This window comes from Myotis yumanensis, unplaced genomic scaffold (assembly GCF_028538775.1).
Source record: "Myotis yumanensis isolate MYYU_CA2020_CCGP unplaced genomic scaffold, mMyoYum1.0.hap1 SCAF_8, whole genome shotgun sequence".
Lineage (NCBI taxonomy): Eukaryota > Metazoa > Chordata > Mammalia > Chiroptera > Vespertilionidae > Myotis > Myotis yumanensis.
In genome coordinates, this window is record NW_027223759.1 from 53028038 (window position 1) to 53051862 (window position 23825).

General features: G+C 42.6%; 1 protein-coding gene across 1 annotated transcript in view; it reads left to right on the forward strand.

Moving 5' to 3' along the window:
• Positions 1–23825, forward strand: part of DPP4 (dipeptidyl peptidase 4) — an 87100-nt gene that overhangs the window by 25523 nt on the left and 37752 nt on the right. Inside the window, exons 5-10 of the mRNA XM_070422863.1 lie at positions 1048–1128; positions 7707–7759; positions 7872–7944; positions 8803–8923; positions 15852–16012; positions 17448–17551. Coding sequence (XP_070278964.1) covers positions 1048–1128; positions 7707–7759; positions 7872–7944; positions 8803–8923; positions 15852–16012; positions 17448–17551 — 593 coding nt within the window. The remainder of the gene's footprint in view (positions 1–1047; positions 1129–7706; positions 7760–7871; positions 7945–8802; positions 8924–15851; positions 16013–17447; positions 17552–23825) is intronic.

Consider the following 23825-nt stretch of genomic DNA (forward strand, 5'->3'; position numbering starts at 1 on the left):
ACACTCAGTATCCCAAACTAAACTAGTTATTTCCCCTTCACTCTTCTAGCAAACTGAAAGCATCCTGCTCTTCTTCCTGAGTTCCCTATCTTGGTAAATAGTGCTCTCCTACTGGCCAATCCTCCTTGACTCCGCCCCATATTTAGCTAATCAACAAAACCTCTCAAGTGTCTCTCAGATTTCCATTTCACTGTAGAGTCCTGGTTCAAGGCTTGTTTCATCTTGTGATAGTGAGTATTCTAATTTGTGTTCCTATCTCCATACCATAGACCGATCACTGCATTGCCCTCATCCAGGACTGAGACAACCCCTCTCATCTCATCTCAGTTACTGTGTCACCAGAGCACCTTTGTAAAAAACAGATGATAAGATTCTAGCAAATTCATCTGCAAAAATAGTCATATTTCTGCTTCTTATATTTAAGTCCTAGCTATTTTTATAATTTTATGTCCTCTTAGCTTATATTTTGTCTGATATACCATATACTGTAGTAGTATTCATGTTACGCCTAACCTTTAGACAGTTTTTAAATATGCATACCCTTCCCTAACCAGTTTGGCTCAGTGGATAGAGCGTCAGCCTGAGGACTGAAGGGTCCCGGGTTCGATTTCAGTCAAGGGCATGTACCTTGGTTGCGGGCACATCCCCAGTAGGGGGTGTGCTGGAGACAGCTGATAGATGTTTCTCTCTCATCGATGTTTCTAACTATCCCTCTCCCTCCCTCTCTGTAAAAATCAATTATATATATATATACCCTTTTTGCTCATGCTGTTCCCCCTACCAAGAAAGTTCTCTGTTTCTGATCCCCACCCTCACAGCTGTCTTTTCTTGGTTAAAATTAATCCTTCCCTCCCTGGTTCTTTAACCCTGATCACCATCCACCTTTCATCATGGTCATTGGTGTGGAGAAATGCGCCATCTTTCCAGATTGGAAGTACCAAAGGCACAAGCCACATATCTAAAGCGATATCCTCTACATAGTAAGTGCTCAATAAATGACAGTTTAATGGGATTGTTTAATTGTTCTTTTTTCTACTTGATTGACAGGATCAATTTGGACATTCTATAAGTGATTATTCAGTGTCTCCTGATAGACAGTTTGTTCTCTTCGAGTACAACTATGTGAAGGTAACAGAAATGTTTTCTTATTGTGACATTTAAAGAATCCGAAGAGTATGTTATATTATAACTGATTTCCAGGATATGTACCGGTACATTTAAGATTGATACCTAGTAATATAGCAGGCACTAAAAACTCATTAATTCAGCCTGAGGAGGAGAAATGCTTCTCATTCATAAGTCCAAAAAATGTTTTAAAAGACATTTATTTGAGTGTTTGCAAATACTAAAAAGTATAGGTAATATAATATAGATACTAAAAACATAACAAAATAGAACTTATAATTGAAACGTAAGTTTGCATGTCTGACTTGAACATCCAGTAATATAACCCCTTATTTTCTTTGTCTCAGCTTTACATGCAGTAAAACTCTCATTAAGTATTTGCTTTGAAAAAAATTAAACTTCTCTTCCTTCAGAAGAGACTCTGCAAGGTAACCCAGGCCACTCCCCAGCCTGCCTGTCCCACCATATACACCCCATTCTAAAGGGGAGCCCCATCCCTATAAGAACACTCAGCTTCCCCTAGTCATCCAGCCCCACATCAATTTCTCCCACTTTCATGGAAAGGTTACAGTTTGATCACACATCCTCTTCATGTTTGGGATGGCTGCAAAGCACCAGTAACGTTAACCTCAGCTTTTCGGTTATTTGTGGATTTGACACCAGTATGGGAAGTATAGGAAGTTGTGAGACGTAAGAAAAACCAAAAACCTGTAGAGATATCCTGCATTGAAAAAAAAAATAAGAGCTGGGGATCCCCATCTCTGCTTGTTTTCTAGAATAAATGATAAATATTAGTATAAATACCTTATCTCCAACACCAATGCTGCTGTACTCGGGCCAAGCAAACCATCCCATATTCCGTTTCCTATTTTGGGATGGTGACTCCCAGTCATAATATTTACCCTGGATTCACTGTGCTGGGCTCCATTTCCTGGACATGAAGACTAGATGACTGTGTTCTGCTAAACTTATCAACTATGAGCAAATCAGTATCCTATGCCAACTTTAGCACATCTGTTCCCTATTAATGGATTATTGTTTGTTTAATTCAGTGGTTCATACTGCTGTCTATGTATTAAAATCACTGGAGTTTTACAAAATTCTCAGTGTCCAAGTTCAATTCTCAAATCGATGAATTGAAGTCTCTAGAGTGAAGCCAGCATCACTATTATTTTTTTCAATCTGTAGATTATTCTAATCGGCAATCAAGGTTGAGAACCACTGAATAACATTGGCCTATGTTAAAGACTAACATATAAAGACTGTGAGGTTAAGATAGAAATGGAATAGTAACTGCCAACTCAATTTACTATGTAGCCAAGCTCAGCAGGTGCACTAATTTGAAGTGCACTAATGGATGTATTCCCTGGTGGACCTTAGCTGGACAACCCTCACTGGTAATTTGTATTTGTCATGTCACTGGAATATACATGTGTATTTACTGCTTATTCTATTTTCACTCTGTTCCTTCCTCCTGCCATCCATGCTTTTCAGGCAGTATCCAACAAGCTCCTTTTAAGTCAGATTATATCATGTTTATGCTTAAATCCTCATTATCATTGGCTTCCAATCACCTTCAGAGTAGCTCAGACTCTAACACAGCATCCTCAGAAGCCTGTGTGATTGGACCCCGTTCTTCCCATCAGAATCCATCTCCTACCACTCCCTCTGCATTCACCATGGTTGGCCAGTGCTTCTCCTCCTGTGTGCCCCTTAGCATGACTTGATGAGGTTTTTAAAAATACAGATGCATGCAACCTACCCCTCACCAATTAGCCCCGCATACCCATGGGTGGGCCCAGGCATGGATAGATTTAAGGACTCCCAGGTGACCCAAGGATCCAAAGTTAAGAACCTTTAAATACACAGCTTTTTATTTTAATCAAACATTACTTGCATTTCTACCTATGGGCCAATGCATTTGCCATTGCTTTCTTCTGGAACTTTCTTTCCCCAATCATCAACTGGCTCTCCCTTTTTAGTAATTCAGGTCCAGGCTGGTTTGGATCACTCTGTCTAACATTGCCTTCTGTCACTCTGTTCCCCCACAATGCACCATTTATTCTCTAACATGTTAGCTTATTTTACTTTCTTCATAAATTTATTGCAAAACACTAAAATATAAGATTATTGAAATTAGAGAATTAAATCTTCTATTTTACTTCCCAGAGTATGCAATAGAATTTTCTGTGCAGCATAAATTTTTTGACTAATTAATGCTCAAGAAACCTATCCAGAACAACAAAAATTAGTCAAATTTTATTTCATTTCCTTGGAAGGTCTGCTATGCAGTGTTCTTTATATCCTACTTCATGACTTCTTCATGACTGAGTTAGTGCTTCCAGAAAGATCAGTTATTACTTCTAAGATATTTTTAAGAAGTAATGATCACTTCTAAGTGGCTATAAAATATAAGTGAATACATAAATGAGTAAGTACCATACAGCCTGGTATGGATGTTCTCCTACCATCTTTACTCATTGCCCAATGCGCTAGAAACAGTAGCCTCACCTATCACATGTTGATAATTCCAGGAGCCCTGCTAAGCACTTCACTTATTTCATATCTATTTCATCCTTCTGAGCACTTCACATGCATTCTCATTCACATGAGATTATTGCTGTCATTATGGACATTTTCATAAAGAGAAAATTGAAGCTTAGAGAGAAACTTGTCTGCTGTTACACCTTAGAGACTTCTCTTAGTCCATTCAAGTGGCTGTAACAGAATACCACAGACTGGATGGCTTAATCACAGAAATTTATTTCTCACTGTCTGGAGGCTGAGAAGTCATAATCAAGGTGCTGGCAGAGTCAGTGTCTGGTGAGGTGCTGCTTTCTGGATCATAACTGGCCATCTTCTCTGCATATCCTCACTTGGTGGTCAGGGCAAAGAATCTCTCTGGAGTCTCTTATAAGGGAACTAATGCTTTCATGAGGGCTCCACCCTCTTGAGCTAATTTTAGTCACCACCCAAAGGCCCCACCTCCAAATATCATCACATTGGGGACTTCAACATATGATTTAGGGATGGGAGGTATAAACAGTCTATAGCAAGACTTGAATCCAGGTTAGAAGACTCCATGATCTTTCCTATCTTTGTGCTTCCATTTTTCTCTGCTACAATGCTTTCATTTACCTCTTCTCTGTGTGAACGAACCTCTGCCACTGAAACTTGGTCCAAGAATCACCTTTTGTAGGTTTTTTTCTCTCCCCAAGGCCCAATTTATGATTTCTACCTCTCCCCACCCATCTCTATTTAATCTTTTGTGATTCTTTTCTTGTATTCACTTGTTCATGTCCCCCATTCAACTATGAACTCTTCAGAGAGAGGGAGCCTGTTTTATCTAATAATACTTCACAGGGGATAGTTGCCAATGTTTATATCTTAAACTAGAGGCCCAGTGCACAGAAATTTGTGCACTTGGGGGGGTTGTCCCTCAGCCCGGCCTATCCCTCAGAGGATGTGCACCTGCTGGCTTAGGCCCACTCCCTGGGGGATTGGGCCCAAGCTGGCAGTCAGACATCCCTCTGGCAGCCCTTGGGGGATGTCCACTTACCAGCAGGGAGCAGACCTAAGCTGCAGTCGGACATCCTTAGTGCTGCTGAGGAGGCAGGAGAGGCTCCCACCACCACCGCTGTGCTGGCAGCCATCAGCCTGGCTTGTGGCTGAGCAGAGCTTCTCCTGTGAGAGCGCACTGGCCACCAGGGGACAGCTCCTGCATTGAGCATCTGCCCCCTGGTGGTCAGTGTGTGTCATAGTGACCAGTCATTCCCAGTCATTCTGCTGTTAGGGTTACTTTGCATATTACCCTTTTATTATGTAGGATAGAGGCTTGGTGCACGGGTGGGGGCTGGCTGGTTTGCCCTGAAGGGTGTCCCGGATCAGGGTCGGGGTCCCGCTGGGGTGCCTGGCCAGCCTGGGTGAGGGGCTGATGGCTGTTTGCAGCTGGTCACACCCCGTTCAGGGTGGGGGTTCCCACTGGGGTGCCTTGCCAGCCTGGGTGAGGGGCTGATGGCTGTTTGTAGCTAGTCAACACCCTCTTCAGGGTAGGGGTCCCCAGTGGGGTGCCTGGCCAGCCTATGTGAGGGGCTGATGGCTGTTTGCAGGCTGGTCACACCCCCTTCAGGGTGGGGGTCCCCAGTGGGGTGCCTGGCCAGCCTAGGTGAGGGGCTGATGGCTGTTTGCAGGCTGGTCAAACCCCCTCAGTGGGGACCCTCACCCCATGGAGGTTTGGCCAGCCTGGGTGAGGGGCTGATGGCTGTTTTCAGGCTGGCCACACCCCCTTTAGGGTGGGGGGTCCCCACTGGGGTGCCTGGCCAGTCTGTGTGAGGGGCTGAGGGCCGTTTTCAGGCTGGCCAAGCCCCCCAGCGAAGGAAGCTCCCAGCCTCTCCTTTTTTTCTTTTATTCTGGGATTTATTTACCTTCTATAATTAAAACTTTGTAGCCTTGAGTGGAGCTCAGAGCCGGCCAGGGCGGGCAGGAAGCTTAGCTTCCTCCATCGCCAGGGGCAACCCAAGCCTCCTGCTCGCTCCAGCTCCGTGGGCACAGCCGGCTGAAAGCAGGTATCTGGGATTTATTTATCTTCTATAATTGAAACTTTGTTGCCTTGAGTGGAGCTCAGAGCCGGCCATGGCAGGTGGGAAGCCTGGCTTCCTCCATCGCCAGGGCAACCAAGCCTCCTGCTTGCTCTAGCTTCGTGGCTGCTGGTTGCCATCTTGGTTGGGTTAATTTGCATATAGTCTCTCTGATTGGCTGGTGGGCATGACTTGGGGCATAGTGAAGGTACAGTCAGTTTGCATGTTTGTCTTTTATTAGTGTAGATAGATGAGTCTGTTCCAAAAGATGAAGTGAACATTCCAAATGCGTTGGGTGTCCTTTTAAAATCTGGGATGGATCTGTCATCCTGAAATGATCTCAGACCTTCTTAAATCTCTGTGTTGTTAACCTGCACCACACCTTTTGGCTCTAGCAAGTTTACTCAGAGGTTTCCCAGAAACAAGCCTGGGGTGTGTCAAAATAATCCAGGATTCAAAAAGGAATGTAGGACTTGCAAAAAGTAGGGACTTAATAAATATTTGTTGACATAAGAGGTTACAGGGGGATAAATGATATGAGGAAAATATTATTCAAGGTTAGGAATCATGGCTTGTGTCTCAGCTCTGCCATTATACAGCTGGGTCCTTGGGAAACTTTTTTCATGTCTATTTCATCCTTCTAGATAAAATCTGACTTTTCTTTTCATGTGTTTCTTCCTTGAATACATACTATGCGGTTCCACTAGACCAAGCTCTAGTATTTTAAAGGTCAATAGAAGACACTTTTTTCCTTCTAGGAATATGGTAAGGGAGATGGACATTCAGATAAATGATTTTTTAAATTTACATTTGCATCTACATATAAACATTTTTTCATAAATATGAATCTGTAATCATATATATATTTATCTTTTTTCCATTTTTGCTTCAGATTTTTCATTTTTTCTTGTCTTATTTTTAATAACTTGTTTTATGAGGAATTTTGCCTTTTTCTAACTTAAAATTTATTAGCAAAAAAATGTTTGTAGTAGGGTCTTATAATCTTGTAATGTCTGTAATCTGTTGTGGTATATCATTTTCTATATTGATATTTGTCCTTCATACCTTTTTCTCTCTCATACTTACTATGTTAGTATTTTTTAATCTTTTAAAGAACCAATTTTTGACTTTGGTGAATTATCTCTACTGTGTTTTCTCTATTTGATTACTGCTTTTACCTTTATTATTTCTTTTCTTCTGATTTCTTTGGATTTGGTTTGCTTTTCATTTTTGATCTTCTTGATAGGGTTGTTTAAAATATTGATAGTATATGTATTTCAATTTTAATATATATTGGTAGGTGGCTTTCAAAATATCTATAATAATTCATATTTTTATGGTCAGTGTAGAAAAGTAAACATTTCTCCACATCACCTCTAGCAATAGAAGTATAGATTTTTTAAAATATTTTTATTTATTTCAGAGAGAAAGGGAGAGGGAGAGAGAGATAGAAACATCAATGATGAGAGAGAATCATTGATTGGCTGCCTCCTGCACATTTCACACTGGGGATCAAGCCCACAACCCGGGTATATGCCCTGACTGAAATCAAACCATGACCTCCTGGTTCATAGGTTGACACTCAACCACTGAGCCACGCTGGCCGGGCTAGAAGTATAGATATTTTAAATATTTTGCTAGTAAAATGGTTGAAAAGTGAAAATTTGCATTCTTCTTAAACAGGTGAACTTAACATACTGTGGTTAGTTCTAGGAATAATGTTTACATGGGAAGTGGCACGTTAGCCCCCTGAGGTCCTGGAAAGGCTCTTTGGCAAAGGTGATGTTAAAATTAGGTTGTAGATGAAATCCAGAGGAGTTTGGACTAGATGGTTTCTAAGATTTTTTTCTAATTCCAAAATTCTAAGAATCTAAATAGAGAATTATAAGAAGAGATAAAATTTGAGAATTATACATTTTATTATTTTGTCATCTTGAGCTCCTATAGCAAGTGGAAAAACTAGCCATAATCACAGAAGCCTGAAATGTTTATTTTCTTTTATAGAAATGGAGACACTCCTACACAGCTTCATATGACATTTATGACTTAAATAAAAGGTCAGTGACTTCCTCATAAAACATATTATGCTTTTTTAGTGTAATAATTAAAACAAAACAAAACACTGTGATTTATTCATTTGGTAGTTCTTTCCTTTTATCTTTTTTCCAGGCAGCTGATAACAGACGAAAGAATTCCAAATGACACACAATTGATCAGATGGTCACCAGAGGGTCATAAATTGGTTAGTGAGTCTTTTTTTCTATCAGAAGAATAATGGTTCAAGTCTCTTATATGCAGAAGCTGCTAATCTTGATGCACAGTAGACACTTAGGAAGCCAAAACTTTAGTATCAAATATAGTATTATTGCCTAAAATAATATTTTACTAGTCTAACATAGTAAACACAATTCCTGAAAGTCTCTGAACTACTCTTAGGAAATTGTTTATTTAATGGGAAAATGTTCAGTTAACTCTTAAATTCTAATCTCTATTGTGCTTTCGGTTTGTTTGGGGGGTTTTTACACATGTTTTTATGGGGAGTGGTTGCTGTTGTTATGGTTTGTGGGTGGGTGTTTTTAAAGCATACCTGCTTTCTGCTAGTTCTGTGACCTTCTCTGTGTCACTATTGATATATCTGCATGTTCTATAGAGCTAAGAGAATGTTAAATTCCCAATCTAAACAGGAAGATGGAATGTTTACCTGTAGTTAAACTTCTCCCTCCCAGCATGCAACTGCACTCCCTTAGTCACCTCCCCTAAGAAGAAATGCAAAGCACACATCATTCCATAGAAGTGCTCAGTGTTCTTATATACTTTAGCATCCAAATAGTGGTGGTTGTGAGCTTCTTCTTTTTAATATATTAAGAGTATTCTTAAAATTAATTAGGGTTGTAGCTTGTATCCTGATAATTTAAGAATATGAGGGGGAGGGAGTAAATGAGTCTTCATTTTGCCCAAATTGAATAACTTAAGGTAACCATTATACTTGCACACCAATATTGTTTTAAAATAAAAGAATTGATAAATGTTTTCTTGAACTTCAGGATAAAATATATTATATCATGTAATTATATGTCAATATTATTTTTTATTTTTGTAGGCATATGTTTGGAACAATGATGTTTATGTTAAAAATGATCCATATTCACCAAGTCAGAGGGTCACAAGTGACGGAAGAGAAGATGCAATCAGTAATGGAATAACTGACTGGGTTTATGAAGGTAGAGACTTTAAAGTGTTTTTAAATCAGAAAAGCTGTAAGTTTTTAAAAAATAGTCAAACATTTCTTTAAAAGGGAAAAAATTCAGTGGCATTCAAAAAAGTTGCACTTTTTATAATGTTATCAATTTTTTTAGCACAGCACCAGATACCTCACAGAAGAATTTCTTAGCAGTAGCTAGTGCTGCTTATGTCCTCATTGTCTCTCAATGCTCCTATTGTCTTCAGTCTACCGCTACAAAGAGCCTTTCTGTGTAGGTAGCTTTTCTGCTTTACAGATGCATAAAAGCCTGCAGATTAACATCAGGCCTACCTACCCCAGAAGTAAGCTAAGTACTCCCACAACATTCCGAAAGATGACAAAATATTGTTTGGAGGTTGGGGAGTAGAGGGGAAGAAAAACACCCGTTTTATAAAAGATTTGTGTTAATTTTCTTAGGCAAATTATAATTTCCTGATGTTAAAAACGAAAAGAAATAATTGGAAAGGCTTAAGAAAAAATGGGTCAAAAAACAGAACTAAAAGTGATAAAAAGGATTTATTTTCTTTAAGACACAGAGTTTTAGGAAATATAAAACATTCTAGAGACTTAGGAAATATTAGAAAAACATTTTTCATGTCTATAGTTGACAAGGTAAAAGGTATTTTGAGATGTTTCAAAATAGTTCACAAAGTTGCCTCATTCTTATTAAAGACTCCTTATTTCATCCTATTATTTTTTCTTCATAGTTAAAAAAGTAGTTTCCTTCATAACCTAATTTTGGTTGTCTCCCAGTTCAAGTCAAGTTTAATTAAATGAATAACATTATTTATAAAAAATTACTTTAAAAGAAAGATGAATTCCCATGGTTCAGAAATAAGTGTTTGATTAAAACTTGCAATGAAATTTACTAAGACTAGTCACTTAGAAATTGAAAACATCTTCAACATTTGGTGGACAGCACAGCAAAGCCTCCAGGATCCCCAGTGTGAACAGCATACAGCCTCTTCCCAAAGCTGTGACCCGACCCTTCCTCAGGAATAGCTGCATGTAAAAATAAGGACACCCCTGCATTAAATAATAGGTGTCAGTTGCTTATCAATTTCTGGTGCACGAATTCATGCACTGGTGGGGTCCCTCGGGGTGGCCTGCGGGGATCGCACTGAAACCCACAGTCCAGCGCCAGCTGCAGTCCTACCTGCCCCTCCTGCTCATCTGGCCCCACTGTGCCTGCTGTGAGCTCCTGCCCAATCAGTCCCACTTGGGAGAGGCTCCTGCCTCCGCAGCAGTACTTGCCAGCCATGAGCCTTGCATCTGGCGCCCTCCCCAGGAGAGTGGCCTGTGAGATCAGGCTTGAAACCAGCTCTCCGACATCCCCTGAGGGGTTCCAGATTGTGAGAGGGGACAGGCCAGGCCGAGGGACCCCACCAGTGCACAGTTGGGGCTGGGGAGGGACTGCAGGAGGACTCCAGGGCATTTCCAGCCCATCTCGCCCAGCATTAAGCTAACCTACCAGTCGGAGTGTCTACCCCCTGGTGATCAGTGCACATCATAGTGAGTGGTTGAGTGGCCTTAGCATATTACGCTTTGATTGTTTGAACAGTCAACCAGTCACCGGAAGACCAGACACTTAGCATATTAGGCTTTTATTATATAGGATTATTAATACTGTAACTACTACTATTATCATTATTACTAGAGGCTCGGTGCATGAAATTCGTGCACTGGAGGGGGGGGTTCCTCATTGTGGCCTGTGCCCTCTCACAGTCTGGGAGCCCTGTGGGGGGGGGGGGGGATGTCCAACTGACTGCTTAGTGGGCTAGAAGGGTGGGTTTAGCCGCACCCCCGACAAGGTTCAGTGCACTTCTGCTTCAGAGATGGCGCCATTGCTGTCAGGGAAGGGGTGTTGTGGGGGATGAGTCTGACCCTGAGGGGCCACTTAGGCCTGCCTTCACCCGGGTCTGGAGTTGTAGGGAGGAGAGGCATGCCTGGCCCCAGCGGAGGGGGCCCAGCAGCGGCAGGCCATGGGCCTCGGGTGCCTCGGGGGCGCTGATGGGTTGTCACAGGCATGCTAATGTTGTGGGTGCCCCTGGCGGGGGTGGCAGGGGAAGAGATTGAGAGTCAGAGATACAGGCTGCAGCTACCCCCAAGGCTGGGTCTTCTCCTGTCTGGTCAGCCTCCCCATCCCCCTGGGGGTATGGGGGCTGTGGTAGGGTGTCCATGCAGGGGGATTCGAAGAGCTCCCTGTGGCTGCTTCCTCTTCCTTCTTTGCAGTCTGGGCTCCTGTCAAGCACTCTGGACCCCTGGGAACTTGGCTTTGGCCGCTCTGCTCCCTCCATGGCTCCCTGCAGCCCCTGCCCCACTTGGCTCTCCCCACCGCCTGCCTGTCAGGAGGCTGCCAGGGTGCCCTGCTGTGGGGCCACCAGGAAGTATGTGCTAAGCCTTAGCTAAACCCCCGGCTCTGCGCGTGCGACCGGCGGGCCCCCCCTCTTTTCTCTTCGCTCGCCACGTCAGCCTTCACTTGCTGCTCCTGTCCTGGGCCAGCCGGCTTCGCTCCATCGCTTGGTGCCTACATATGCAAATTAACAGCCATCTTTCTTGGCAGTTAATTTGCATATCGCCCTGATTAGCCAATGGGAAGCGTAGCGGCGGTACGGTTAATTACCCTTTTTGTCTTTTATTAGATAGGATTAAAAACAAGCATTAGGAAGAAACTTGTAAGGAAGCCCCAGGAATCAGAAAAATGATTAGGAAGTTTTCTGTCATTATTTTTTCACATAGGTTTTCACTTCCTTGCTCTCTCTGTTCTCCTTCTGGCTCCCTCATGATGTGAATGTTGGTGTGCTTGAAATTGTTCCAGAGGCTCCGTATACTGTCCTTTTTTGGGTTCTTTTTTCTTTTTGCCATTCTGATTGGGTGTTTTCTGCTTTCTTACCTTCTAAATCTCAGATTTGATCCTCTGCTTCATCTACTCCACTGTTGTTTCCCTGTAATATATTCTTCATTTCAATTAGTATATTCTTTACTTCTGACTGGCTCTCTTTTATGTCTTATAGTTTTGTTTTGTATGTTTTCTGTCTCTTTGTTGAAGTCCTCACTAACTTCACCTACTCTTTCCCTAAGTTCACTGAGCAACCTTATAATCAGTGTTTTAAACTCTACATCTAATAGATTGCTTGTCTCCATTGTGTTTAATGTTCTTCTGGAGTTTTGTTCTGTTCTTTCATTTGGGACATGTTTCTTTGTCTCCTCATTTTGGCAGCCTCCCTGTGTTTGTTTCTATGTAATAGGTAGAGCTACTATGTCTCCTGGGCTTGGTAGAGTGGCCTTATGTAGTAGGTGTCCTGTAGGGTCCAGTGGCATAGTCTCCTTGATCACCCAAGCTAGACACTCCAGGTGTGCCCCCATGTTGGCTGTGTATACCCTCTGTTGTAGTTGAGACTTGATTGTTGTTGACATGTCAATGGGAGGGATTTATGCCTAGGCTCATTGGCTGCAAAGACTGGCTGTGCCCACTGTGGAAGATCAGCTGTGCTGGGGCCCACACCACAGAACAGGACTTACTTTAACAGGGCTCTGGTGCCTGCTGAGTCCATCGTGGGGTGTGTCGCTTGTGGAGGTGGTTGGGTGGTGTGTCAACGTGGTTTGAAGCTGCCAACTAGGTTGCTGCCTCTGGAGCCTCCTGGGAGGTGCTGGCCAAGGTCAGCCACCATCTGTGTTCGGTTTGGGACCACCAATTATGAGCTACAAAGCAATTTGCAGGTGGATACTACTTGTACTGGACTTAGAGGTGCCCAGGAGAGGCCAAGCTGCCAACCAAGGCTGGCTCCCATTAGTACCAGGCCTGAGGCCACATAACAAGAGGTACAGGGCATGCCAAGGCCAGATGCTGCTTGATTGAAAGTTTTAGAAAAGTTGGAAGCATGAGCCAAGATAGGTCATTTGTATGGAAAAGCTTGGGTGAGCCCACAAGTTGGGTGGGGTAGGGTCTCAGGGAATCACCAGGGTGAGACTAACAGTGTGAGCCAGGTTGATAGAGACTCGGATATGGTACCCACCTGCCTGCTCTGTGGGAGCAGAGCTCATCAAAGAAACAATGGCTTCTGTCAATACTTCTGTCAAAGCTGCCCCTCCAGCTCTTGCCCTGACACCAGACAATTCAATTCATCCTTGTATATACCTGGTGCCTTTTGAGCTGCTGCCCCAGTGCTGGAGCTCAGAGCCAGTGAGTCTGAATAAATCCATGTATGGGCCCTTTAAGAGGAATGCCTGGGACTCCAGCAGCCTTCCATCTCACTGAGCCACAATCCCTGCTGTTTTTATAGACAGAAGTTATGGGGACTTCTCTTCCTGGCATTGGAACCCTGGACTAGTGGGCTTGGTGTGGGGTTGGAACCCCTTGCTCCTCGGTGGGGGGCCTCTGTAGCCAAGATATACCTTTTTTATCCACTACACATGGGTGTGGGACCAGCCTGTTCTGCATCTCCACCCCTCCTATCAGTTTTGATGTAGTTTCTTCTTTAATTCCTTAGTTGTAGGACTTCCGTTCAGGTTCAACTAGATTTCAGGTAGTTCTGAGTGATGCTTTTTTCTGTATTTTAGTTGTAATTTCAATGTGGTTGTGGGAGGATGCAAGAACCACATTTACTTACACTGCCATCTTGACCCAAAACCCTCAACCAGATGTAGTTTTATAATGATAACTAGAGGCCTGGTGCACGAGATTCATGCACTCAGGGGGGTCCCTCAGCCTGGCCTGTGCCCTCTCGTGTCTGGGAGTCCTTGGGCCTAAGCCGGCAGACAGATATCCTTAGAGCTGCCACAGAGGCAGGAAAGGCTCTCGCCACTGTGCTGCTGTGCTTACCAGCCATGATAAGGCTTCTGGCTGAGTGGTGCTCCCCCTATGGGAGTACACTGACCACCAGGGGGCAGCTCCTGCATTGAACGTCTGCCCCCTGGTGGTCAGTGTGTGTCATAGCAACTGGTCGTTCTGCTACTCGGTCAATTTGCATATTACCCTTTTATTATATAGGATTTTAATATTAATGTAGAAAAGCATGTTCTGTATTCTGAATAACCACCAATTCAAAACTTAGAGCACTATCTGCTACTTGTATTTACAAGAAATTTTAGAAATCATAATCTTGCTGTAATTATATTAATTTTATGTATTTGCATCTTGATCTTAGACTAGAACCAATGGGTAGAGGCCACAAGTAGTGAGACATCAATTCAGTATAATGAAGTTCTTAGTGCAAAATATCCTTGACTTGGAATCACAAGGCCTGCATACTAATTCACTCAGTCCTTCTCTGCCTTTTCTGTAAAATGGGCTATGAATAGACTCTCCCATGGATCTTTGTGAAGACTAAATTAGATAAGTGGTTTGTAAATTCTAAATTGCTACATAAATGTAAGTCAACAATATAGGTATAAAGCAGTCAAAGGGGGAGCAGGCTTCCTAATCAAGAAGAAGGTTCTCTGTTACTAGAGGTGCTGAAATAGGTAGGAAGACATAGCAGAGCATGGAAATGAAAAGCATGGACTCATACCAAATAAGCCTGGATTTATTCTTGATTCTATCAATTGTTGCCTGCGTGATCCTGGACAAATTACTTATTTTCTTCAAGCCTAACTGCCTCCCTTTGCTCATCTGCACACAATGAATTATCATGAGGATTAACTGAGATAATAGATGTCAGTTGCTTTTCAATTCCTGGTGCATTCATTATATGCTGCTGCTCATCTTAATTAGTATTGTAATTTATCATTGTTATTATTAATACTATAACTACTACTACTATTGTTATTATTGAAAACAAGCATTTGGAAGAAACTTGTAAGGAAGCCCCAGGAATCAGAAAAGTGATTGGGATAAATAGTTTCCTAATTCTAAGATTCAAGTTTCTATGCCTTTGTTTTTACCTTTATATTCACATCAGAACATAAGATTTGTGGGTTAAATCTGCATAAAGAACTAGGAGTCTCTATCTAGTCTACTTGAACCCTCCATCCCCAGTTGATAAAAGAGGTTCTGGCATTTTCACAACTAGTAGTTGGAAGTCCCATGAACAGACTTGAAAATAAACACAGGAAGGAGCTACCTTTGCCAGAGATTGAGAACTAGGCCAAGAGTGTTCTGGAAATCAAGACCTTTCCTTTCCTTTGCATTCCTCTTTGACCTTCTTTCCTCACCCATCATCTTAGACATCAGAGGAGGGTGTTAATCCAAGGGAGTCTTCAGTTTCTTCAGGTTAGGCCAGTGGTCGGCAAACTGGCCCCCTGAGTGTGACCCTTCCACAAAATACCACGTGCGGGTGTGCACATACAGTATGATTGAAACTTCATGGCCCATGCCATGGGGCCAAAGAGCCACATGTGGCTCGCGAGCCGCGGTTTGCTGACCACTGGGTTAGGCGAAGGAGATGTTTCTGCGTAGGGGTCTCATGGAGCTCCTCGCCACTCTAAATCTATCCTTCCCTCACCTTGTTTGTGCCAAGAGCAGTAAACTCTGGGCACCATATTGGTTTAATAGCATAGAGCCACACACCACCCACCCAGTTGGGGAGAGTATGCTGGCATGTTGACGGTTTGAAAATGAGAAAGGAGAATCAGCCCCTTATGTGAAATTTACTTTGAGTATGTTTTGCAGCATAAATTTAGAGGATTATAAGATAAAGAAAAACATGTAGAGCTTATATTAAATATTATGTGCTAAAATATTCTAAAAACAGTCCAACGGGTTACTTATTTTTATAGCCCAGATCTATCCTTGAAGATTTTATTTTTATTCATTTGTATTACTCTGATTTTGGAAGCCCAGCAAATGCAAAGTGGTTCATTAGTTGAACTCTACTGTAATTACTAAAGCTAATGAGAACAATATTTTGAATGCCAAAGCCAATTTATCATCTACTTCTTGTAACAGAACAATTTATGTCTCTTTCCAGAGGAAATCTTCAGTACCCACTCCGCCCTGTGGTGGTCTCCAAACGGCACATTTTTAGCATATGCCCAGTTTAACGACACTGACGTCCCACGTATTGAATACTCTGTCTACTTGGACGAGTCGCTGCAGTACCCAAAGACTATCCACATTCCATATCCAAAGGTCTGTGCTCCTATTCATATAGCAGTTCTGTGATTTGATGGGAAGAGAATGGTTTCATTTAATCCTTTCCTGCTAATGAAAATATTGTCAGTCTCTCTTCAACAGCTTGCTGTGATTACTCTTGCTGAAGTCAACAGCATCTGGCAATTTTAAAGTATTTTTATTATCCCAGGAAAGAGTGTGATTTAAGGTTTTGTAATTTCTCCAAAAACTTTGAGGAATGACAAGCCGAAAAAGATGGGGGAAATGCTTTTAAAAGAGGTAGGGGGACTGGAAATGTTTGAATGGAGGAAAAGAGAGGCTATAATTGAATCACAAGCTCATCTCATTTGTGGAAGTTGGAATGTGCCCTAGATGAAGTTGAAAAGCTTGATTATATATCAGGTTGTATTACTAATTAACAGATACAAGACTAGTTTTAGTGGTTCTATTATAGATTTGGCACTAGTGTTAATTTCACACATCCTACATTTGGAATAATAGTGTCATGTCTTGGTTCTCAAGGCTGTTCTCCCCCTCCGGATGCATGTTTATGAAAATTGAAAAGCTCCCTTCAGCAGTGTAAGCTAAGGAAGAGGGGAATTTAGATGGGAACTACAATTCTTCACTAGTATCATCATAATAATGGCCACCGTATTGTCCATAGGAAAATGTAATAGTACAGTGCTGTTTTGCTGTAAGCAATTTGGAAAAAGGGATTTTTATTTTTACCAACTCCCTCAATTTGTTTTATGAAGAGCTGCCATTTTAGGAAGACAGAGAAAAAAAGATCAGAGACTAAATATGGAGATGTATTTTCAGTGAAATGTAATTTTTTGATGAGTGAAACTGGCAAAAAAACAAACAAACCATAAAATGTTCTTACTAAAAATACATTATTTCTAGCTAATTTGTCAGTTGAGGATCTATGTGTGTATATAAGAAGGTTTTATAGATTTCTGTCATGCTATTTATTGTAAAGCTCCAACGTGGTGAACCTGAATTTGGAGTGAAAATGACAGCTTCCTAATTAGCATTATTGGCTCTCAGCTCAGGGAAACTAATTTTCCTGGTGGATTGTGTCTTTGGCTGAACCTAAGGAATTTTTCTTAGTGGTCAGCAAGTTGACTTCTTGTCTTCTGGAGTCAGGATATATTTTCAAAATATCAGAAATAATTTTAAGAAATGTATCCTTGTCTGCATAAAGTATACATAAATTATGAATATTTACTATTTAAACAGGAGTGTTTGAGGTCTCTATATATTTCTGACTGAACATGAAAAGGTTGCATTTCATGACCCTCCCTTATGTTCATTTTATCTACATTAAATTTTTTGAATGTGTCTGATTGTTATAATTTTATGGCTGTAATGCAGACATTTTTGTACAGTTTTAAACTTGTGCAATGATGTTGTATTTATTGTCAATACCAATCCTGTGATTGTTTTTTCCTAGGCAGGAGCTAACAATCCAACTGTAAAGCTCTATGTTGTAAATACTGACAACCTCACCAATCTAGATCCTGTGCAAATCGTTGCTCCTGCTTCTGTGTTAATAGGGTAAGACTCTTGACCCAAAGGAGTGGGTAGTTGCATAGCTCCCAAGCAGAAAATTTAAAAAATGCATAGCAGATTCCGTGGTAGCTTCCCATGGTATCACCCAGGCTGGCAGTCATTCATTCTTTCACTTAGCTACTCTTTGTTGACCACACTTGATGTCTCTGTGCTGGGCAGAGATGTTGTTGCACAATGAATAGAGCCATCAGAGTCCCTAGTGTCATGGACCCTATACTCAAGGTGGGAGAAGCGGATAAGAACCAGGGGAACAAATAAAGATATATATATATTAAATGTCAGGTGGTGACAAATGTTGTGAAGACAACTAAAGCAGGGCAAAGTGATGGAGATGGTGATGTTGAGGGGGAGGGGAGGAGTGTTAGGGAAGGCCTCTCTGATGAGATGACCTGTGAGCATTGATGTGAAGAACAGGGTGGGGGTGGGTCTTGCCACATGGATAGCTAGGGGTACCAAATCCAGGCAGAGGTAGAGCAAGTGGAAGCACCCTGTGGAGAGAACACGCTTGGTGCATTAAAGGACCTGTGAGGAGGACAGGGTGACGGAGCCACCTGAGTGAAGAGGAGAGTGCTGGGAGTAAGGCCAGATCACACAGGCTTTCCAAGTCCACCTAAGAACTAGAAAAATGCAGGACAACTGTGGATTAAATTTTGGGAGCCTCATGATGCTGATGTGCCTGAGGGTGTCAGTTGCTTAAATAATCCTTAGTGGTTTGAAATTCTGCTATTGAGAATTCTGCCCCTTGTTATTTTCTTGTAAAGATAACCACCGTATTGCATGCGATTTGGGGCTATCAAGTTTCTCCTTGTTCACTTCTTTTATCTATATTGGTTTTGTTGTTGTTGTTAAACAATAACTCGCATATTTTGAGCACTCACTATGTGCCAAACACAGGGTACTGTCAAAAGTAACTCTCTCTTTCCAACAACTATTATCATATGCCTGCGTTACAGATAAGAAAAATGAGTCCTAGAGATTAAGAAAATGACCAAGTAGGATTATGTATTCAAACTTGTCTTTCTGACTTGGAGAACAGCGCTTGTAAGCATTTTGCTAGGTGCCTCCTTCTGTGCGAATTCAGGTGGTGCCCTCAGGTTCATGAAGCTGTCATCAGAGTAAAATGTAGCATCCGCTTTCTCAGGGTTGCATTTACTACATCAAGCATGCTGTCGGCTTTGCTCTGTAATTGCTAATTCATTAACTTGTTTAGAAATATTTTTATTAACCTATTTATTCTTTGGAGGGAGACCAGTTACTAGTAAATTTAAAAATAATTTTTTCCTGAGTTTGTCCAAGGGTATAAAAAATTTACCCAGTGGTTCTAAAACCTGGTGTTCAGTCCCATCCAGCCATCTCTTCAATCACCATTGATTGAGCACCCACTATTTACACACACAAAATTCCTCAGAGTGAGTTTCTGCCCTTCTAAGACTTATGATTGGGTAGAGGATGTAAGACATTCCCATAAATGACTCCAAAAGCAAATGTGACAGAGGTATAAACAAAAGGCTGGAGGCCTTCTGGAGGGAGTGGGGGAGAGGTAGGTTTTTCATGACCCCAGCAATCAAAGAATGTGTAGATTGAACAGGTAGGATTACAGCAGGGCACAGTGGGGAGGAAGAGCTCTGAAGTGGGAGGAACCGCATGGGAAAGGGTGGGGCTGTCCAAGAGCAGGGCCTGGTGTGACCACCTGGTCTACAGCTAATATCTGTCTGAGTGGGGGATGAACCATGAGGGCCTGCTCTGAAAAAATATTAGATCTAGCCCAGCCGGTGTGACTCAGTGGTTGAGCATCAAACTATGAACCAGGAGGTCAACAGTTTGATTCCCAGTCAGGGCATATGCCTTCGTTGCAGGCTCAATCCCCAGTAGGGGGCATGCAGGAAGCAGCCGATCAATGATTCTCATCATTGAAGTTTCTATCTCTCTTTCCCTCTCCCTTCCTCTCTGAAATCAATAAAAATATATATGTATTAGATCTAGAAGGGGCTTTAGACCTCACCAGTGGTTGGAAAACTTTTTTTTGAAGACCCAGAAGACTTTGTTCAAGTGAGATAGCACAGAAGTACAGAGTCAGAAAATGGAAGCTGCGCAGGTTGCAGGCCCAGTCCTCATCCCCTTTCCTATCCCCCCGAGTCTCAGGCAATTAGACAGAACCTGCAGGGGCTCCAGAACACCACTGTGAGGCACAGGTGAAAGAACTGGCGTCCAGAGAGGTAAACTCATTTGGTCAAGGTCACACAGCAAGTTAGTGTGGAAACTGGTAATAAGAGAGACCAGCACCTGCCAGGCCAGAATAATAGAATAATTGAGTTAAAATATATTGAGTGCTTCCTATGAGCTGGGATTGTGCTTGGTGTCTGCTCATTTATTTTCCACATACTCCTTATGGTGTAATTTTCATGGCCATTTCACAGACGAAGAGGTAGAGTCCTCCCCACTTAGAAATTACTTACAAGGAGCAGGAGTGAATTTCCAAGCTCAGGAAACTTCCTTAGTTCTAAGGATTTATTTTTTGCCCCATGTAGTTTTTGTAGTTCTTTACAGCACGCTCCTAGCGAGGGCTCCCTCAATCCATAGAGATATTTGTGTGGAACATATTTTACCAAAGAATTGTATTTTGGAAATGCCACAGGATATATAAGATAGGAAAGTGCAAATCCAGCTCTGGTCTCTGTTAATATCAGTAAGGACCCAGCTGTACTAAAACCAGGCTTGAGATAATGTCTGTGGAAAACATCTAACACATGGTCATGCTCCGTTTCCTGGCCTCACACAAAGATCCAGCAAGGCCAAGTAGACCAGGCAAGTTATGCCTCTCAGTAAAGTGCCCAGCACCCTAGGCTGCACTGCCTGGTAAGTCACAGGTCCCGGAGTGTGACGCCCTGCCAGGAGCAGCATGATTGTTTCCTCCTCCGCCCATGCGCCCACCACAATTTTCCTGTTAGGCCATGACCTTTCACCCCCGAGCTTCCAGCAGGTGAAATCCTACAGGAGGATAAGGCTGGTTTGCAGTTTGTTAGGAGTGGGCTGCTCTGACAACAAGCGAGAAGGGCATCCAGGTCCCTCTGCCAGCGGCCCAAGCCTGACTCTGAATCAGGGTGAGCCTCCCTACCGCCTTCCCTGATTTAGAGCTCAAGTTAATTGGATTTGTTAAGCTGTGCTTTTGTATTGACTGCTCATGCTGGGAGTTTGAAAGCTCAAACTATTTGGGAGAAAACAACAGATAATGTAAAATCTTCAATCTCCTTCTTAACTGCTTTATTTAGAGCAATGCTTCACATTGCTGAATTGAAGTAAGATGAGTTCTACAGGTAGAGGTCAATCTTTACTATAACATAGTCAGTGCCTAGCAGGATGCCTAAGACATAACAGATACCAAGTTGATATTTATAGAATAAATGGATTGAGTTAATGCATGGATGGGTGAATAGAAGAGGTATAGTTCACATTTGATTTTGTGAGTGCAAAATAGCTTATACAGCTGGCACCAAAGATGACCTTCAAAATGACCTGGCATAGCATTTCCAGAATTCTGCCCCTCCTAGTCATTTGAAAATTCTGTGGCCTGAAGCTTGAGGATCAGGGAAAATTCTGTGGCCTGAAGCTGGAGGATCAGGGAGAGTTCTACTGAGGTGACCCAACCCAACATCTGCTCAGTGGCTCAGGGGACCTATCACACTCAACTCATGACCTACCCCACCCAGTTCTCTGCTCCTGAGGAACACTGTAGATAGACTTTCTCTGTCTCCTCTGAACAGTTGATGACCCTTGGTCTATATAAAGTAGGAACAAGACGGTCTGAGATTGTCACACAGGAGATGAATGAACTGGATAGCAGTGCCCTGGAAGCTGGCGGCACCTTCAAGAAAGGAGGCAGATTAGGAGCTCAGATCTGCTCCATCTCACCCCACCCATTCCTCTCCTCAGCGATCTGTCAGCGGCCCCGGGAGGGTTGGCATTCCTGTCAGAGCAGAGGGTGGCATGGAGCCCACGGCCAGCACTGGCAGGACGCCCGCTTCCTTGGGTGATCCGCTGAATTAATCACGGCACCGTCTGCACTTGCTCTTAGTAGCAGTTTTCTCTCCAATATTCTTTCCAGTTAGTAATGTGTACCTTATTTTAAGCATCTTTAATATACCAAAAGAAACATTTACACAAGTTAGGGGTATTAATGTCACTCAACAGACAGTTACTAAATGCCTACTGTTTGCAAGGCAGCAGTCACTTTACCAGGGGATTCCCTGTAGTGTGACTTTCAAAAGCAAGTCTCTCCCAGTGCATTCAAATATGATTTGCTTTGTCAAATTCAGTTGTTCAGTTTACACACACTCGCTAGGAACAGATAGATTTCCTAGAGTGAGGAATTTTATCCTGAAAAGAAGCAAGAAGGTGAAGCTAGCAATGTTTACCAGAGGGATGGGTAGAGAGGTTCTACAGAGGGAGCGACTGGAAGCGGAAAATCTGAAGCCAACTGCTCAGTTTGAATTCCGGCTCCAACATTTTCCAGAGCGTGACCTTGGGCAAGTTACTTAGCCTTTCTGCCCTGCCGTTTCCATGTCTGCGAAACATGAATGCTAACATTCCTGCCACATACAGTGGGCATGAGCTTTATGTCAGGAGAGCACTTAGAACAGTTCCTGGCACATGGTAGATTCCACATGGGTGTAACCTATTATTTTGACCAGAAATTACTCCATTGCTCCCTATTCCCGTTGTACTAACCCCATTCCAGAAGTTAGAAGAGCTGGTTGAATCACTAGGTCAAATCTGGGGTAGGCAGTCACTGTCTCAAGAGGAGGTCAGGTTGCCTGCACAATCCCTCTTCTACACGCCCCCCCCCCCTCCCCGCCCCAACCATTACCTAACCAAAGTCTACTCCACAGTTGCCTCCCTGATTTTTGCAGAATAAAATCAGCTGGAGTGAAAAGTATAGCTGATAATCCTGCTTGTTGCGGTTTTCTAGTTTTTTTTATTTTATTGATTTTTCACAGAGAGGAAGGGAGAGAGATAGAGAGTTAAAAACATCGATCAGCTGCCTCCTGCACACCCCCCACTGGGAATGTGCCCGCAACCAAGGTACATGCCCTTGACCTGAATCGAACCTGGGACCTTTCAGCCCGCAGGCCGACGCTCTATCCACTGAGCAAAACCGGTCCCAGCAAGCGTTTTCTAGTTTTAAAAGGAGACTTCAACCTTTCGGTAAAAAGTACCGTTGAGCCATTGGTTCCCTTATATCTTTTTCATGACTCACTGACATCTGGTCCTGTCATGATCTCAACTCTGGGCTGGGATATGCACTCTTATTCTGTCTCCTGCTAATTCCAAGACCTAAATAGAAACTATGATTGAAGAGAAATGCGTATACCTTAGAATTCAAAAATTACTGCATGCTCTGCTAGTGAACTATCTCACTGGGCACTCCCAGGGTGCAGAGTACACCCTGGGCTATGGAGAGTGACAAAGGTAATGGAGGATACAGGCTCATGAACCTTTGATCTAGAAATGGGCAGGGAAGGTGCCAGATGCATGCGAGTTTCCTGGCAGACTTCCCAAATTCCATTGCTCAGTGTTTTCAAATGGGGAAAAGTTTCTATGGCTGATTTTTGAACACGAAAGCATAACTTATGGCTGTTAGTAGATAGAGCATTCAGTACCAGGTGACCCACTAATCATGTAAGAGTTTCTTTCCCCCTTGTCTGTCCCTTCCCCTGCCGGGCCACTATAGAAAAGAGTAAGGCTCTTTCTGGAGCCCAGGTTCCTAACGGATGTCCCATGGAACCCTTGGAAAGTGTATACATGGGTGTGGAGACGTTTTTCTCCCTTAGAGAGAGGCACATAATTTTAATCACATGTACATATAATGTTTTACCTAAAAGAATGAGAACTACTTATATAGAGCATACCACAGGGCAAGTCCTACCTCCCTGACCATTTTGTATGATCTGCAAGTTTGAATAACTTTACATTTTTGAATAGTTGGCAGGGAAAATCAAATGAAGCATTATACTTCATGACATGTAAAAATTATATGAATTTCAAATGCCAGCATTTCTTTGGGACTATTGGGGGTGGCAAGAATGGCACTAGGTGCTAGACTGGTGGGGTCAGACCAGACCTGGGTTCAGCAACCTCAGTACCTCTGTTCTGGCTAAGAAAGAATTCAGAGCCTAGACTCCAACTATAAGAGAACATTTATTTAGAAAATCACAAAGGTAGAAGAAGTAATTCATAGAAGAAATGAGCCAAGGAAACAAGT